The sequence below is a fragment of the Palaemon carinicauda genome, chromosome 3, assembly GCF_036898095.1.
Source record: "Palaemon carinicauda isolate YSFRI2023 chromosome 3, ASM3689809v2, whole genome shotgun sequence".
NCBI lineage: Eukaryota > Metazoa > Arthropoda > Malacostraca > Decapoda > Palaemonidae > Palaemon > Palaemon carinicauda.
This window is the reverse complement of record NC_090727.1, coordinates 126,352,491-126,369,436: the sequence shown is the minus strand read 5'-3', so window position 1 is coordinate 126,369,436 and position 16,946 is coordinate 126,352,491. Positions and strand designations below refer to the sequence as shown.

The window sequence follows — 16,946 nt, the reverse complement described above, 5'->3', positions numbered from 1 at the left end:
GAAGAGATTCTTTAGCTATGGTTAGCAACTCTTCTAAGAGAAGGACTGTTCAAAATCAAACCACTACTGTGCTGTAATTCTTCAGTGGCTACTTTCTACTAGTTAAGAGTGAAGAGATTCTTTAGCTAAGGTTAGCAACTCTTCTAAGAGAAGGACTCTTCAAAATCAAACCATTGTTCTCTAGTCTTGATTACTGCCATAGCCTCTGTCCCATGGTCTTACACTGTCTAGTGTTTGGGTTCTTTTTCTTGAGGCTACACTCAGGCACATTATTCTCTCTTAGTTGTTTGTATATGACATATTTTTTAACATTGTTACTGATCTTAAGATATTTTATATTATTATTCATTACCTCTTATAGCCTATATACTTTGTATTTCCATCTTTCCTTTCCTCACCGAGCTATTTTTCCTGTTGGAGCCCTCGGGCTTATAGCGTTCTTCTATTCCATCTAGGTTTGTATCTTAGCAAGTAATAATAATAGTAATTAGGAAGAGCAGTACATAATCTGGTTACAATTGGTAAAAACTTTTAGAATACTGTGTAGTATTGAGCCTTATGATGGAGAAGGTAAGATTGTAAGAATTAACTGCATACCTAGTACTACATACAGTCTGGGAAGGTCTAAATGCCAAGGATTGTTAGAATTGTGAAAAATCTTCACAATATGCCAAGGAACTAACTGAATAACAGTATTAGGGATGGATTTCCATATTAGGAGTAAGAGATTTAATAGACTATGTTTTTTCCAACAAATTAAAAGTAGTCAGCCGTTGAAAACCACACAGGAGAACATATCGGCTAGAGTTCAGCATAAGAATATTTTATTTAATAAAGGCATTATTGAATGTCATATACCACCTTTAAGGTGGTAAAATTGTTTTGTAGTTATATTATGAATAAAACACACACACACACACACACACACACACACACACACACACACACACACACACACTCACTCTCTCTCTCTCTCTCTCTCTCTCTCTCTCTCTCTCTCTCTCTCTCTCTCTCTCTCTCTCTCTCTCAATAGAAATGTTAATTTAAACATGGAAAATAAAAGTTATTTAGAATATTTTACTTTCCCTCTTTTTATTGTCTTAAAATATTGTTGACAAGAAAATTGTTCCTGCTTCATTTCTACAGGCTCGAAAGTTGAAAAGTCTAGGGGGAATCGGAGGTATTGTGTTAGACAACACTCCTGGGACTTCAGCTTCAAGTTCCCCAATGTTTGCTATGTCTGGTGATGGCAATGACGATGTCGACATTCCTCTTGTCTTTTTGTTTGCCGGCGATGCAGAAATCCTATTGAAGGCCATTCAAGATAACCCTGATTTGGAAGTGGTACTGGGTGACTTTGCAGATAAAGGTATTGTTGATATTTGTGTTCCCCGATACATACCTTAATCTTAGCTTCAGAATGTTTTTCCCTTTCTTTGTTAGTATTAAGAAAGGTTATTATTAATAATTGCTTATTTTTATGTTTCTAGGATTTTTTGAATTTTTAAAGGAATACTTAACTATTTAATTTGATTATTATTCTTTGATTTTCGTAAAAACAGGACAAGTTTTCTAAATAAATTCTAGGAGCATTTTTTCTACAGTGATGAAAAGTGTAGATTGTTTATATTTGTTTTTATATATTAACTGAGTGCTAATTTTGAACTTAGAATAAGTGGGAGTTGGAGGCCAATGAATGAGACCTTACCCCCAGAGCAGATTGCCTCTTCTCAATGCCAATACCAAATCAATAAGTCTTGTTTTCTACAAAAACAGTTGCTAATGGGTAACTCTTCTCTTCTGTGATTTTACCCTTTGTAATTTACAAGCCAGTAGAGGGATTTTTTTTCTAATAGTTCAGTATTGCCACTTGATTTATGAATATTTATCAGACGTAATTCTGGTGTATTACATCGGTTTTTAGACAAGTGAAATTTTTACAAGTGTCGTACAAGTGAGTTAGTTTCATCAAAACGCCATCCTTCATACATGCTCTCATTAATGGTCTTGAAGTGTTCCAGAAACTTTATTTTTTTGTCCTGAAGATGAAAGGTCAGTGATGCTGTAGCACATCACATGCACTACCTTGAGTCTCAGATACCCATCACTCACTTCCATCACATTTTCATGTGTCTAGTTTGATAACATTTCTCTACAGCATAATTACAAAAATTCATTGTCATTTTTATCGTATCTAATTCAGTCTTTTTCATATCATTTTCATTCCACATTGATTTGATACCAGCTCTTTTAGTTTTCTGAGAGCATTGCTTCATTGCAGCCATTAGAAAATATGATTTATTTAGTTTTTTTTTCTTGGGTTGGTTGTTCTATGGATTTGTGATTTACAACTGCCCCAAATACAAATGGCCAAGATTGTTTCAGAGAACCCTTCAAATCTCCTCTTTGGTATCCATGCCTAATAATGAAGAGGATATTTTTCAATATTAATCTTACCCGATGATCATGTAGCTGTCAACTCTGTTGCCCGACAGAAAAATCTAAGGTCGGGATACGCCAGCGATCGCTATACAGGTGGGGGTGTACACAACAGCGCCATCTGTCGAGTAGGTACTCAGGTACTTCTTGTCAACAAGAACTCAATTTTTCCTCTGTCGTGCCACCGGCAAGACCTACTTGGATACGCTGTTGTTTCTGGAGTTGTTTTTCACGATTTTGGTGATGTATTCGCTCTAGATTTTAGCCTTCGCTATTCAGGAACCTTTATCATTAGCTTATCAAGCTTTTTGATTAGATTTGGATTAATTGTTAATGAACTTTGCTAGATTTTGGAATTCCCCCTTGACTATTTCTACAATTCAAGATGTCTGACCATTCTCAAGTCCCTAAGTACAGGCAGTGTAGCGTTAGGGCTTGTTCTAGGCGTCTTCCGAAGGCCTCCATAGATCCTCACACCGTTTGTTCCAATTGTAGGGGTAAATCCTGTCAATTGGAAGATCGATGTGAGGAATGCGCTGGGCTTTCGGAATTCGATTTTAACGAATTCCTAAAGAATGCACGTAGGCTAGAGAAGGATAGGATCAGGAGGAGTTCTTCTCGCTCTTTTGATTTTTCCTCTCCCCATGCCCCTCAACCTACTCCTTCCCCTGTAGTGGTGACTCCCGACCCTGCTACTAGTGCTCAACCCTCCATGGCGGACATGATGCGTGCCATTCAGGCTCTTGGTGACAGAGTGGAGTCATTAGCTAATGACCGGAATCAACTTTTGGCAGATGTCAAAGAGTTGAAAGCGCAGAGTGCAGTGGGAAGTGTAGTGAGTGCAAGTGAAGTGAAAAGTGTCAGTGTCAGTGTTGCGCATGAGGGTACATCTGTTCGTGCCAGTCGTCCTCCCAGTCCGGGACCTCTTGCAAGCTCCCAAGCCCAGGGGAGAAGCAATGTCGAAGGACCAAAGGGTTCGACAGGCCTTGATCAGCGTACGGATGTACCCTCAGTGGTTGCGGACGTATCTGTCAGAGATCGTCCCATCCACAAACAGACGAATGAGCCCTATCATTCCTCGTCTGTGGAAGAAGTTTCGAGGAAGAAACGTTGGACCAAGGTCTCACGACCTCTCAAGCGTAAGGTCCCTTCCAAGCGAATCCAACGGCCCAGGTGTAGCCACTGGGTCAGTTCGGACTCGCCGCAGTCTTCCGAAGACTGCACACCTCCCAAGAGAGGTAGAGTGGTTCCGCAGCAGGCAACTACTCCGTCTGTTGCCGCACCAACCACGGTAGATCCTAAGTGGTCCATGCTGCAGACTATGCAGTCTCAGCTTGCTTCCTTTATGCAGGAGTATTGTGCTGAGAAGGTTGACACTGCACCAGTTAACCTACAACCTGCCACGGTTGTGCGCTCAGCAGATAATGCGGCTGCCTGCTCCCACACTCCACCTGTGAGAGCTCCACCACCGATGCGCAGTCGACCCTGCCAGACGCATGTTCATGCTGCACCCTCCGTTGACATGCGTGAGCTACCGCATCAGCAGTGGGAAGGTGCTGTCGAGCTGCCGTGTTTTGACGCAATGCGGCATGCTCCGCAACCCATGCGGCATGCTCCGCAACCCACGGCAGTCCCTCCCACGCACCAGCACTCCGCTTTTGTTGTTGCCAGCTCGCAGACTGACCAGCAGCGGCATGATGTTGGATCCGCAGCAGCTACGCATGCACCCGTGCTGCCGGATTCAGCCGTTCAGCTTTCTGCTCCACCTTTGCCACTTCCTCCTCAGCTTTCGGATGATGGAGTATCTGATGACGACGAAGCTGCGCATTTGGACGATCCGCACTCCGACTTAGAAGAACCCAAGTCTACGCCTCCCTCCTTAGACTTTAGGAAAGTCCTTGCCCTGTTCAGGGACTTGTATCCGGAACAGTTTGTGTCTGCAACCCCTCGCTCTCCTCCCTCCGAGTTTGCTTTAGGCATGCAGTCAGCAGCTCCTGCCTTCACCAAGCTTGTACTCGCACGCTCATCCAAGAGAGCTTTGAGGGTTATGGGAGAGTGGTTGCAGTCCAAGAAGCAGCTGGGAAAGACTGTTTTCATCTTTCCGCCTACCAAGCTTGCTTCCAAATCTAGCGTCTGGTATGCCACGGGAGAGGAACCCGGCTTGGGAGTTCCTGCCTCTGCCCAGGGCGACTTCTCAAGTCTGGTTGACTCTCCCCGCAGGCTGGCTATGAGACGATCTAAGATTTGCTGGTCCTTTTCTGACATGGATCATCTGTTGAAGGGAGTTTTTCGTGCTTTTGAGATCTTCAACTTCCTCGATTGGTGTTTGGGAGCGTTAAGCAGAAAGACTTCCCCTTCGGATAAGGACTCTGCCATGCTTATCATGTCTAGCATGGACAAAGCCATTCGGGATGGGTCTGGTGAGCTTGCGGCTTCGTACGTGTCGGGAGTGCTTAAGAAGAGAGAACATCTTTGCTCCTTCTTGTCGGCTGGGATCACTCCTTGCCAGAAGTCGGAGTTGTTGTTTGCTCCGCTTTCCAAGTGTCTCTTTCCGGAAGAGCTGATCAAGGGGATGGCTGCCTCGTTGATCCAGAAGGATACCCATGACCTGGTGGCGTCCTCCGCACGTAAGGCCAAAGCTTTACCTTCCGTGCCTAGACCTAGGATGGACACACCAGCGTCTAGGTTCATCCCGCCCTTTCGTGGCAGAACCTCCAGCAGAGGAGGTACCCGTGCCGACAGTCATCGTGGCAAATCGAAGAAGGGTTCCAAGTCCTCAAAAGGCAGAATCTGACTGCCTACCTCTCCAGACAGCAGTGGGAGCCAGGCTCAAGAACTTCTGGCTAGCTTGGGAGAACAGAGGTGCAGACGCTCAGTCTGTGAAGTTGCTAAGGGAGGGGTACAGGATTCCGTTCTGCCGCAGTCCCCCTCTAGCAACTTCTCCCATCAACCTCTCTCCCAACTACAAGGAGGACAAGAGGCTAGCGTTGCAACAAGAGGTGTCGCTCTTGCTACAAAAGGGAGCGGTAGTCATAGTCCGGGACCATCAATCCCCGGGCTTCTACAACCGTCTCTTCCTGGTAGCGAAGAAGACAGGAGGTTGGAGACCGGTGCTGGACGTCAGTGCTCTCAATGCTTTTGTCACCAAGCAGACGTTCACAATGGAGACGACGAAGTCGGTCCTAGCAGCGGTCAGGAAGGAAGACTGGATGGTCTCGTTAGACCTGAAAGACGCATACTTTCATGTCCCCGTCCATCCAGACTCCCAACCTTTCCTAAGGTTCGTCTTTGGAAAGGTCGTGTACCAGTTCCAAGCCCTGTGCTTTGGCCTAAGCACGGCACCTCTTGTGTTTACCAAACTGATGAGGAATGTTGCCAAATTCCTTCACTTGGCAGACATCAGAGCCTCCCTCTATTTGGACGACTGGCTTTTAAGAGCTTCGTCAAGTCGTCGCTGTCTGGAGAATCTCAGATGGACTATGGATATGACCAAGGAATTGGGTCTCCTGGTCAATATAGAGAAGTCCCAACTCGTCCCATCCCAAACCATTGTCTATCTAGGTATGGAGATTCAGAGTCGAGCTTTTCGGGCTTTTCCGTCGGCCCCCAGGATCAGTCAAGCCCTAGAATGCATCCAGAGCATGCTGAGAAGGAACCGATGTTCAGTCAGGCAGTGGATGAGTCTAACAGGGACACTTTCATCGCTGGCCCAGTTCATCGAGTTAGGGAGACTCCACCTCCGCCCCCTTCAGTATCATCTAGCTGCTCACTGGAGAAAGGACATGACGCTAGAGGCGGTCTCTGTGCCTATTTCCGAAGAGATGAGGTCTACACTGACGTGGTGGAAGAACAGCATTCTTCTCAAGGAAGGTCTACCATTGGCTGTTCAGACCCCCGACCACCGTCTCTTCTCGGACGCATCGGACACGGGCTGGGGTGCGACACTGGACGGACAGGAATGCTCGGGCACGTGGAATCAGGAGCAAAGAACACTTCACATCAACTGCAAGGAGCTATTGGCAGTTCATCTGGCCTTGATAAACTTCAAGTCCCTCCATCTAAGCAAGGTGGTGGAGGTGAACTCCGACAACACCACAGCCTTGGCGTACATCTCCAAGCAAGGAGGGACTCATTCGAGGAAGTTGTTCGAGATCGCAAGGGACCTCCTCACTTGGTCAAAAGATCGAAAGATTTCGCTGGTAACGAGGTTCATTCAGGGCGACATGAATGTCATGGCAGATCGCCTCAGCCGGAAGGGTCAGGTCATCCCCACAGAGTGGACCCTTCACAAGAATGTTTGCAGCAGACTATGGGCCCTGTGGGGTCAGCCCACCATAGATCTATTCGCTACCTCGATGACCAAGAGCCTCCCGATGTATTGTTCTCCGATTCCAGACCCAGCAGCAGTTCACGTGGATGCCTTTCTTCTGGATTGGTCCCATCTAGACCTGTATGCGTTCCCTCCGTTCAAGATTGTCAACAGGGTACTACAGAAGTTCGCCTCTCACGAAGGGACACGGTTGACGTTGGTTGCTCCCCTCTGGCCCGCGAGAGAATGGTTCACCGAGGTACTGCAATGGCTAGTGGACGTTCCCAGGACTCTTCCTCTAAGAGTGGACCTTCTGCGTCAGCCGCACGTAAAGAAGGTACACCCAAGCCTCCACGCTCTTCGTCTGACTGCCTTCAGACTATCGAAAGACTCTCAAGAGCTAGAGGCTTTTCGAAGGAGGCAGCCAGAGCGATTGCCAGAGCAAGGAGGACATCCACTCTCAGAGTCTATCAGTCAAAATGGGAAGTCTTCCGAAGCTGGTGCAAGGCGAATGCAGTTTCCTCAACCAGTACCTCTGTAACGCAGATAGCTGACTTCCTTTTACATCTAAGGAATGTAAGATCCCTATCAGCTCCTACGATCAAAGGTTACAGAAGCATGTTGGCAGCGGTCTTCCGCCACAGAGGCTTAGATCTTTCCACCAACAAAGATCTACAGGACCTCCTTAAGTCTTTTGAGACCTCAAAGGAGCGTCGGTTGACCACACCAGGCTGGAACCTAGACGTGGTTTTAAGGTTCCTGATGTCAGCAAGGTTCGAACCGCTTCAATCAGCCTCTTTTAAGGATCTCACATTAAAGACTCTTTTCCTCGTTTGCTTAGCAACAGCTAAAAGAGTCGGTGAGATTCACGCCTTCAGCAGGAACATAGGTTTTACATCTGAAACGGCTACATGTTCCTTGCAGCTTGGTTTTTTAGCTAAAAACGAGCTTCCTTCTCGTCCTTGGCCCAAGTCGTTGGAGATCCCAAGCCTGTCCAACTTGGTGGGGAACGAACTAGAGAGAGTACTTTGCCCAGTAAGAGCTCTTAAGTACTATTTAAGACGTACAAAGCCATTACGAGGACAATCAGAAGCTTTATGGTGTTCTATCAAGAAACCTGCTTTACCAATGTCTAAGAACGCAGTTTCTTATTACATCAGGCTTTTGATTAGAGAGGCCCATTCTCATCTGAAGGAAGAAGACCTTGTTTTGCTGAAGGTAAGGACACATGAAGTTAGGGCTGTCGCTACTTCAGTGGCCTTCAAACAGAACCGTTCTCTGCAGAGTGTTATGGATGCAACCTATTGGAGAAGCAAGTCAGTGTTCGCATCATTTTACCTCAAAGATGTCCAGTCTCTTTACGAGAACTGCTACACCCTGGGACCATTCGTAGCAGCGAGTGCAGTAGTAGGTGAGGGCTCAACCACTACATTCCCATAATCCCATAACCTTTTTTAATCTTTCTCTTGAAATGCTTTTTATTGTTGTTTTTTGGGTTGTACGGAAGGCTAAGAAGCCTTCCGCATCCTGGTTGATTTGGCGGGTGGTCAAATTCTTTCTTGAGAAGCGCCTAGATTAGAGGTTGTGATGAGGTCCTTTAGTATGGGTTGCAGCCCTTCATACTTCAGCACCTAGGAGTCGCTCAGCATCCTAAGAGGATCGCTAGGCTCAGTAAGGAAGACGTACTTAAAAAGGCAGAGTAATGGTTCAAGTCGACTTCCGTACCAGGTACTTATTTATTTTATGTTTGTTATTTTGAATAACTGCTAAAATGAAATACGGGATACTTAGCTTCTAATGTTAACATGTATGCTGGTCTCCACCCACCCCCCTGGGTGTGAATCAGCTACATGATCATCGGGTAAGATTAATATTGAAAAATGTTATTTTCCTTAGTAAAATAAATTTTTGAATACAGTATACTTACCCGATGATCATGAATTTAAGGACCCTCCCTTCCTCCCCATAGAGAACCAGTGGACCGAGGAGAAAATTGAGTTCTTGTTGACAAGAAGTACCTGAGTACCTACTCGACAGATGGCGCTGTTGTGTACACCCCCACCTGTATAGCGATCGCTGGCGTATCCCGACCTTAGATTTTTCTGTCGGGCAACAGAGTTGACAGCTACATGATCATCGGGTAAGTATATTCAAAAATTTATTTTACTAAGGAAAATAACATTTTTCCAAATGAGGACAATTTCTCATCATCTTAACATAATCATATATTTTAAAGACAACACTTTCAGATTGTTTCATGTTATGGGTCATTCCAAAAGGGATTTTGTGGTTTCAAACAGGTTATCTTCAATGCTTAAAACAACAAGTCAGGTAGCAGAGTGGCATAGGTAATTAGTACAGTTAATGAAATTGTGGCCTTGCCTTTTATGATTTTTAAACATGTAGGTACCATTTTAATTGCAGGTACCTGAAGGAGCCACTCTGCCTATACAAAGTGATTCAATACATCAGTAGATAGACAAGTTTTTTTTTTTTACTAATAGTAGTTGCAGGAAAACTTTTTCCTTCAGCGGTGGGATGGGATGGGAGTATTAGGCATGTTTTGCAAGAGGATAATCATCTTCATTTCTTTCCTTGTTCACTTATTTCTCATATATGGAGATCTACAGTAGACTTCAGAGGTCACTAGCTCTTACATCTTACATTTATGATGTGCTACCTTTTTTCCTGAATCATCCTACATTTACTGTATATACTGTGTGTATAGTACAGGTTCTTACCTAACAGTAAAGAAGTCACCCTGTAAGTTATCATAGCCTCAATTCCTTACCTATGTTAGTGTCCAAGTGCTTTCCTGAATTCTTCATTTGTTCCGTCACAAATACAAACCCCTTCGCTATTTATAGGGGATTGCCTTACGGTGAAGCCGAAAGACGAGCCAAGAATAATTTTAGCAAGGGGTAACCACCGAACCCGCTAGTTAGCGTGTGGGAGTTGTGGTAGACTGGCTACCTCGCGCACTCACACAACTGGGTTGAGTAACCAATTTTCTTTCTGGCGTGGTAGAGGACGGTCATACCGCCACTCTCCCGCAAGACTTGTCATTTGATTGTTTAATAGCTCATTCTGTTTTTCTTATTTGTTTATATATACTGTATACAAAAATATACTTGTATCTTTTTATATATATTTAACTTTTTATCACAGTTGCTGTTTGTGTGACAGCGTATTACGGACTTGGCTTCAGCTGCAAGGGAGTCATCATTGTGTTGATACTACTCCTCCCTTACTGTCACTATACCGCTCTCCCTCTTACATGGGTAGCCAGCAGATCCGCAGCGGGGGTACATCTTTCCCGTTTGCGGGTTAGGTGGCTCTCCCAAATGTTTCTTCAATACTCTAAGTTGAAATTGATAACTGCTTGTAATTCATCATAACTTTTATTTTTCCTCAGATAGCAGTGCCGTTCTGCTTCGTTCGACTAAATCAGCTGGCGTAGAAAGCAGATCCATTTGTTCCTGTGAAATCAGCCACTCCTGTCACAGTCCTGCGTCCCTGTGGAAGCTCGTGAGGAGCTCACTTGTTACGACATTTCCATTACAAGATGAGGTCCATGCCGATAGTGGTTCAGTTTCTGTCTCGCTTTTCGGCTTTCCGTCGTTCCTCATGCTCAGGCGGAGGAACAAGGGCAGTTGAGAAACTAGTCTCGGTTACTTTTCTCAGTTAGCGCTCGATGTCGACCTTCAACTTGAACAAGGCATGTTGTCAGGGAGCAGAGAGTGCTGCCAGGAGGTCCATCTCCAGGGGTAGAAGAACTTACCCTTCCAAGGGAGAGTAAACCTCTCCTGGTGTTGGGTTCATAAGTCGTTTAGCAACCTCGCTTACAGGGAGAATTGCTGACAGCTTTACAAAGATCAGCAGTTGCTATCTCGTCCCCAAAGACTGCGCTTCTCCCCCTTGAACTGGGGGAAAGCAAAGTCCAAGGCAAGGTCCTCCTTCGGGAGGACTTCTCTCTCGTCCGCGATAGAGATTGATCAGTGACCAGCATGTGTCGTACGCCTATGCTTTTTCCCATATGGCTGGAGGAAAACATAGTCCTAAGCGATGTCCCCCTTCAGGAAAACATTCCTCTCGTTCAGGAGAGAATGCTTGTGATCCGCTTTTTGTGACAGAGCAGACTCCCTCTCCAGAGGATCCTGCTAGATGTTCCCCTTCGGGGGTACGTCAGGAGGATGAGTTTCTGTCCTCTCTTCTCCCTGGGCATTATCCTCCCCCTGTGGTAGGAGATGCCTTTATAGCCTTCGGGTTCTTGTGTCGGGTGAGCGCAAGTGATGCTGCCTGTTGGTCTGACTTTGGTCTCATGGCCAACGCCAAAGACCTTGCTTCTCCTCCAGGGGCGGTAGGAGGGCAATGTTCCTTCCGGAGGAACATCCCTCTCTTTCGTGAGAGAATCGTTTGTGTCGACGGTCTCCTTACGGCTACGCATCTCCCCCAACGGGAGTGGATGCCTAGAGCTTATTCTTAGGTGATATTCTCCTTCAGGAGAACAGACCTCTCCCTCGGGAGAGGAAGCTTCTTGGGCTTGAGCAGTCTCCCCCTTGGGTGGTTTCTGTTGGACGTTCCTCTTCGGGTGTTCGTCGGGTGGATGGGTTTCTGACCCCTCTCCGTCTAGGCATTGCTCCTCCTCCTGCGGTGAGGAAACGCCTTTTTGAAACCCCAGGTTCAAGTCACAATCTCCCTTCGGGGTATCAGGACGATCTCGCATCGGGCTTGCTTGATCCAGAGCTTTCGTGCTTCCGTTGTGATGATCCTTCTGGTTCTCGTAACACAGGAACTTTGTTTCCTCATTTCGTTAAGACTTCAGGTTTGTGGGACACCGAATATTCAGGTTCTGGTATTGATGCTCCTTCGGGTTCGCGGGACACCATACCTTCGGGTTCTGGTTTCGACGTTCCTTTGGATGTTCGTATTCTGGGGCCTTTGGGTCCTCATTTTGGTGAGCCTTAAGGTTTGTGGGACACCAAACCTTCGGGTTATGGTTGCGATGTTTCTTTGGGTTATCGTAACCTGGGGCCTTTGGTCCTCGTTTTGCTAAGCCTTTGGGCTTACGAGACGCCAAACCTTTTGGTTCTAGTCTCGATGTTCCTTCTTGTTCCTGTTGAGCATTCGGGCTCTCGCAACCCAGGTTACGCTGAATCCTTGGGTTCCCGTAACCAGGAACCTTCAGGTTCTCGTTGCGCTGAATTTTCGGGCTCTCGCAACCCTGGTCTCGCAGTTCCATTGGGTTCCAGTGACTTGCATCATGCTGAGCCTTTGGGCTCTCGTGTCGCACAGAACGTAGAGCTTGTGAACTCTCGTGCCACCCGTTATGTTGAGCCTTCGGGCTCTCGTAACCCAGAGTCTTCTGTCTCCCACACCTTCGGGCGCTCGTAACCCTGTTCACGCTGAGCCTTTAGGTTCTTGTGATCTGCATCACGCTGAGCCTTCAGATTCATGTCAAGTTGAGCCTTCGGGCTCTCATGACTGTCGTTACTTTTAGCCTTTGGGCTTTCGTAATAATGGTTATGACGAGTCTTTCAGCACTCATAACACAGACTTTTCTCTCACTCGTCACGTTGAGGCCTTAGACTCTCGTGACTGGCGTCACGATGAGCTTTCAGACTCTCGTGACTGGTTATATGCTGAACCCCTGGGCTCTCGTCACCCTCGATATGTCGAGACTTAGGGTTCATGTAACATTGAGTTTCCCAACTCTCGTCACCTTGAGCCTTCAGGCTCTTGTGACTGGTGTCACACTTAGCCTTCGGGCTCTCAATTCATCAGTTACACTGAACCCCCGGGCTCTCATAAGCATCATTGAACTTCGGTACCTCGTCTTGCGGACTCTATGGGTTTGCTCTATGCGTTAGGTAGGCTGATCTCACCAGCTCCATGCCTTTTGTCTTCGGATGAACCACCGTCACCTTCTCCCCACCCCTCCCACCAACTAGCAGTTGGGGTAGCATTAGGCTTGTAATTGTCTCTCGTCACTGAGAAGCCTTCACCTATGTGAGATCAGCATCAATCTTGCTACCATCAGGACGGAAGCAGAGCAGAAAGAATTTTTACATTCCAGTTCAGTTCCTTCTGGCAGGTTTGTGCCTGCATTAGACAGTAGTTTTTCTCACTAGCGAAAAAGCGTTTGATGGCAATCACCTATGAGAAAGCATTTGATGTCAACCCCATACAAGAAAGCATTCGATAGGAACCCCATACGAACCTGCCTAATGGATGTGTTTGTTGAGGAAACCCTCACATACGATACTACACCCTTTACGAGAAACTCTTGTCCCTGAGAAGTTTTATATAACTTCAACAGGCATTCATTAAAACTCTATAAAAGCCGTATGAACTTCTTCTGGGACGCATGCGCTCCCTCCCAGACAAAACCTTAAGGTTATTGTCACAAACACAATTTTTACCAATTGTTTGAGTCAGCCACATGCCGTCATTGTGCCATGAACACAACGAATTCTCGTTTTAACACAATAGGCTGGCGAGACATTTTATTTTTTTTACCCTTACAGGTGTTACAGGGTTTTTGTCTAAAGCGTTTAGTCCCAGGGAAGCAGTAATAGCTTACGTTTACGAACGATAGCAACAAACGTTGTCAACTTCTCATTACATTAACGAACATTACAAACCCTTCCACAAGGAGGCCAGATAACTTTGTGTATGTATGAACATTGGCAAGCCCCGCCCACAGGGTAGGCACACTATTGGAGGAAGGATTGTTACAATAACTATAATTTTTGTTGTTGGGCATATGCACTCACATTTAAAAAGATACTATAGCTAGTCTACGATCATAGATTCTTTTGGCAATAATGTTGCGATTTGTCACACATATATTAGTCCCTTAAACGGGCTCAAATTTTTTTTCAAATGTTTACTAGGAGGCAAAGAATGTGCATGCATCTCCGAAGACTAGTAGATACATATGCGTGTAAGCGATCTTTCTGCCAATAAGGGCTATAGACCATCTTACAATAAGAACTCAGTTTTAATAAGTTATAGTGTTGTTGGCTATATCCCTTACGGGAAATCAGGTTATACATTGCTGATCTACCTTACCATAACCAAATATACTGCGTACGCGATCTGCCCTCATAGGCAGTTCCTTCCTTTCTTTCCGATCGAAGGTCTTAGTTTTTAAAACAATACATGGACTGAGACCTTCTCATAAGCGAATCTGTTTTCCTAGAAAGGAACATTCAATATATATGCCAGTTTTTACCAATCGGAGACAAAGAAATACAAATGTTTTTTCTGTCTTTCACAGCGTCAGTTTTCTAAGCGAAGTGGTCGGCTTTTGTGGCTGTTGTTGTGAAAGGAGTACCACTTTCCCCTATTCCAACAATAGTGGAGTTCCATGTACACTTTTAGGAAGAAATGCTCTCATCGGTTTCGGCAGGTCAAAGGCTACCGCTTAGCCTTGAGTCTTGCCTTTAAACTGAAAGGAGGGGATATTTCCTCGTCGTAACTTTTCTTACTCATACGAAGTTATGAGATTACTTATCCCCAGTCGGAAGTTAGACCTTTGAAAATGGTTCGGGTCTTTCAGTCTCTGAAGGGTTCCCCCTACAAACCTTTAGGCCAGACAACAAGTCGCCACCTTACCTGAAGATGGTGTTTCTACTCGCTTTGGGTTTGGACAAGAGAGTCAGTGAGCTGCATGGTCTATCTTACGATGTCTCCTATTCAAGGAGATGGAGAGAAGTACTGTAATACTCAGCTTTGTCCCTGAGTTCATGGCTAAGACTGAAAAACCATGTGTGTCGGATCCTAGATTAACTCAACTGATATTAAAACTTTTCTTAATATATTTCATATTTAAAATTGATAATGTATATTATCAGTAAAAGAAAATACTAACTTACCAAAATAAATTAATTTATTTTCATACTAGAAAATAAAGTACAGGTATTTCTAAGGCAATAGTTGTCCTATAACTGTACTATTTCTGACAGACTCATGTCGTCATCACAGTGAAAAAGTGTTCATAAAGTCGAATGATCCTAAGTCGCATAGGTCATAAGTCACCGACTACCTGTATTCAATTTAAAAGCATAGAAGCTAAGATGTCCTTAGAAAATTTAATAGCTTTGAGATGACCTGCTTAAGAAATAAAGGAAAAATGGGAGGTGGAGAAGGGGGTTACTGCTTAGAGAGAGAATCTTCCTCCATGAGAACTTTTATCGGGAGTTCTCTTTCTTGAACATAGTTCATCAACACTAACTGCATCACTTAATTTACTTGTGCTGGACACTTTGTCTTCTTTTTTTACATTCTTGCATTAAGTTTTGCCAAGGAACTTTTCTAGAGTCGACTGTTATGTCCTTTTCTTTAAAACTTCATACATAGACATGTGACAACGCAATGTCAATACAGTGTATTAAATTTGGTACTATCTCTGACGAAGCTTTCTCTTTTATAGATATTGCAGGCTTTTCCTTATTTAAATTTTATCATCTCATTCTCAGTTAAAATATCTGCATTTTCTTAATACTGGCCCTTATTCAGTAGCTTCAATACCATTGCTATTTTAACAATAGTGTCTTTGGTAACCGTACCACCTTCTTACTGTTTCTCATCAATCTAGTTGAAACAGACAAAGAACCTGCTGTTACAACTGTATAATAAACAATTCCAAAGATGCATGTGAAAGATTGTTCTTCTTCTAGTGCTTCTAGGAAAGTGAGAGAGTTAGGCTGAGCAAAGGGTAGGGAGATTTCAAGTTACGTAAACAAAATAGCCCATGAACACTGCTAGGGTACCGTATGGATACACATTTTAATCTCTTTAGTACTTATTAAAAAAAATGCGTACACGGAGAGAAATTTTGCTTGCTGACCGATGTAACATGCTTAAATTTAAATTTGTTTGCTTGTAAATCGATTTGCTCATATTACGTCCCTCTTAAACCAAGGTATTACTGTACTTTGCAAAGATGACAGGATTATTAACTCATGACTAGAGAAGAACAGGAAGCTTGTGCATTTTAGTGGGATGGCAGTGAAATTTTTTGCACACCAGTCAGGAAATCGGTGGCCCCATATATTCCAGGGACAAAAAAGCTCCTTTTAAAGAGAAGGGATACCAATTCTCAAAACAGCTTGGTCCAAAGGTTGCACTTGTACTATTAAACACATCAGGTGGAGAAGTGCTCTGACTTTCTTGAGACCCCAATCAGTACCATCTGCAATTTCTACTTGAAAGGGCCTGTGCATGCACAACCCTTTTGAGGCCCCTAACCTAGCCAGTAGAGAAAGAGCCAGAGAGAAGAGGGAATCGCTGAAGGTTTGTGTTCCTCTCTTCTGTTGTTGTTAGTAGAAGGGACGCCTATCATGGTGTATGGCATCTTGGTAGTGACATGACACTTAGCCTAGGGTAGTAAGTGTTCTTCAGGATGGTTACTTGTTACCTTTTAATGACCATCGGCCCCCTAATTTGCATATCAATTTACTAGTTTTAAGACTTTGTGATTTGGACTGTTGACTGGAGTTTTAAAGCTGTTGTCAACTTGTGCCTACTGTACTTGCACGGGTTATGTCTCTAGATATATCCGGACGATGGACGATTGGTTGATGCTGGCCACCTCCGTGAAGCATTGCTACAGCACCGAGATTGCCTTCTCTCCTCTTGTTGTACGGTATTCTGGTGATTGTGATAGATAGGGAAAAGTTGAATATCACATCCAAGGAGACAAAGTATCTGGGCATGTTGATAGACAGCAGTAACGATCATCTCTATTAGATTATCATATCTGCAAACTCAGAGGGGTAGCGCAACCATTTCTGTCCAAAATAGCACTTCCAGCTTGACACAGGCAAAGTCTTTAAGGCCATCTTTCCTCGGAAAAGCTCGTTCCTCAAAGATGTCCCCAATAGAGATCACTTCAGTGGTATTTAAAGGATCAGTGGTCGTCATCCACCCCCAACCCATCCCATTCCAGTAGGACAGGAGTAATAGTCCAATCTTACCTGGTGGATAGGAGTTCCACACAACTCCCTACCTTCAGACATTCAACTGTTCTCAAATGCGTTCAATGAGTAGTGGGGCACAGCCTTGGCGACCCGGTCACATCAGGTGTCTGGTCAGTAGAGGAAAGGCATCAGCATAGCAATGTCTTGTAGATGTAAGCAATGTTTCTAGCACTGCAGGCATATCCAGAATGTTTGATGAAGCACTTGGTATT

General features: G+C 44.7%; 1 protein-coding gene across 4 annotated transcripts in view; it reads left to right on the top strand.

Annotated features, from left to right (window-relative positions):
* Edem2 (ER degradation enhancer, mannosidase alpha-like 2) overlaps window positions 1-16,946 on the top strand; it is a 148,979-nt gene that overhangs the window by 93,715 nt on the left and 38,318 nt on the right. For all 4 annotated transcript variants that reach the window (XM_068370566.1, XM_068370564.1, XM_068370565.1 and 1 more), the window contains exon 15: window positions 1,147-1,369. In XM_068370566.1, coding sequence (XP_068226667.1) covers window positions 1,147-1,369 — 223 coding nt within the window. The remainder of the gene's footprint in view (window positions 1-1,146; window positions 1,370-16,946) is intronic.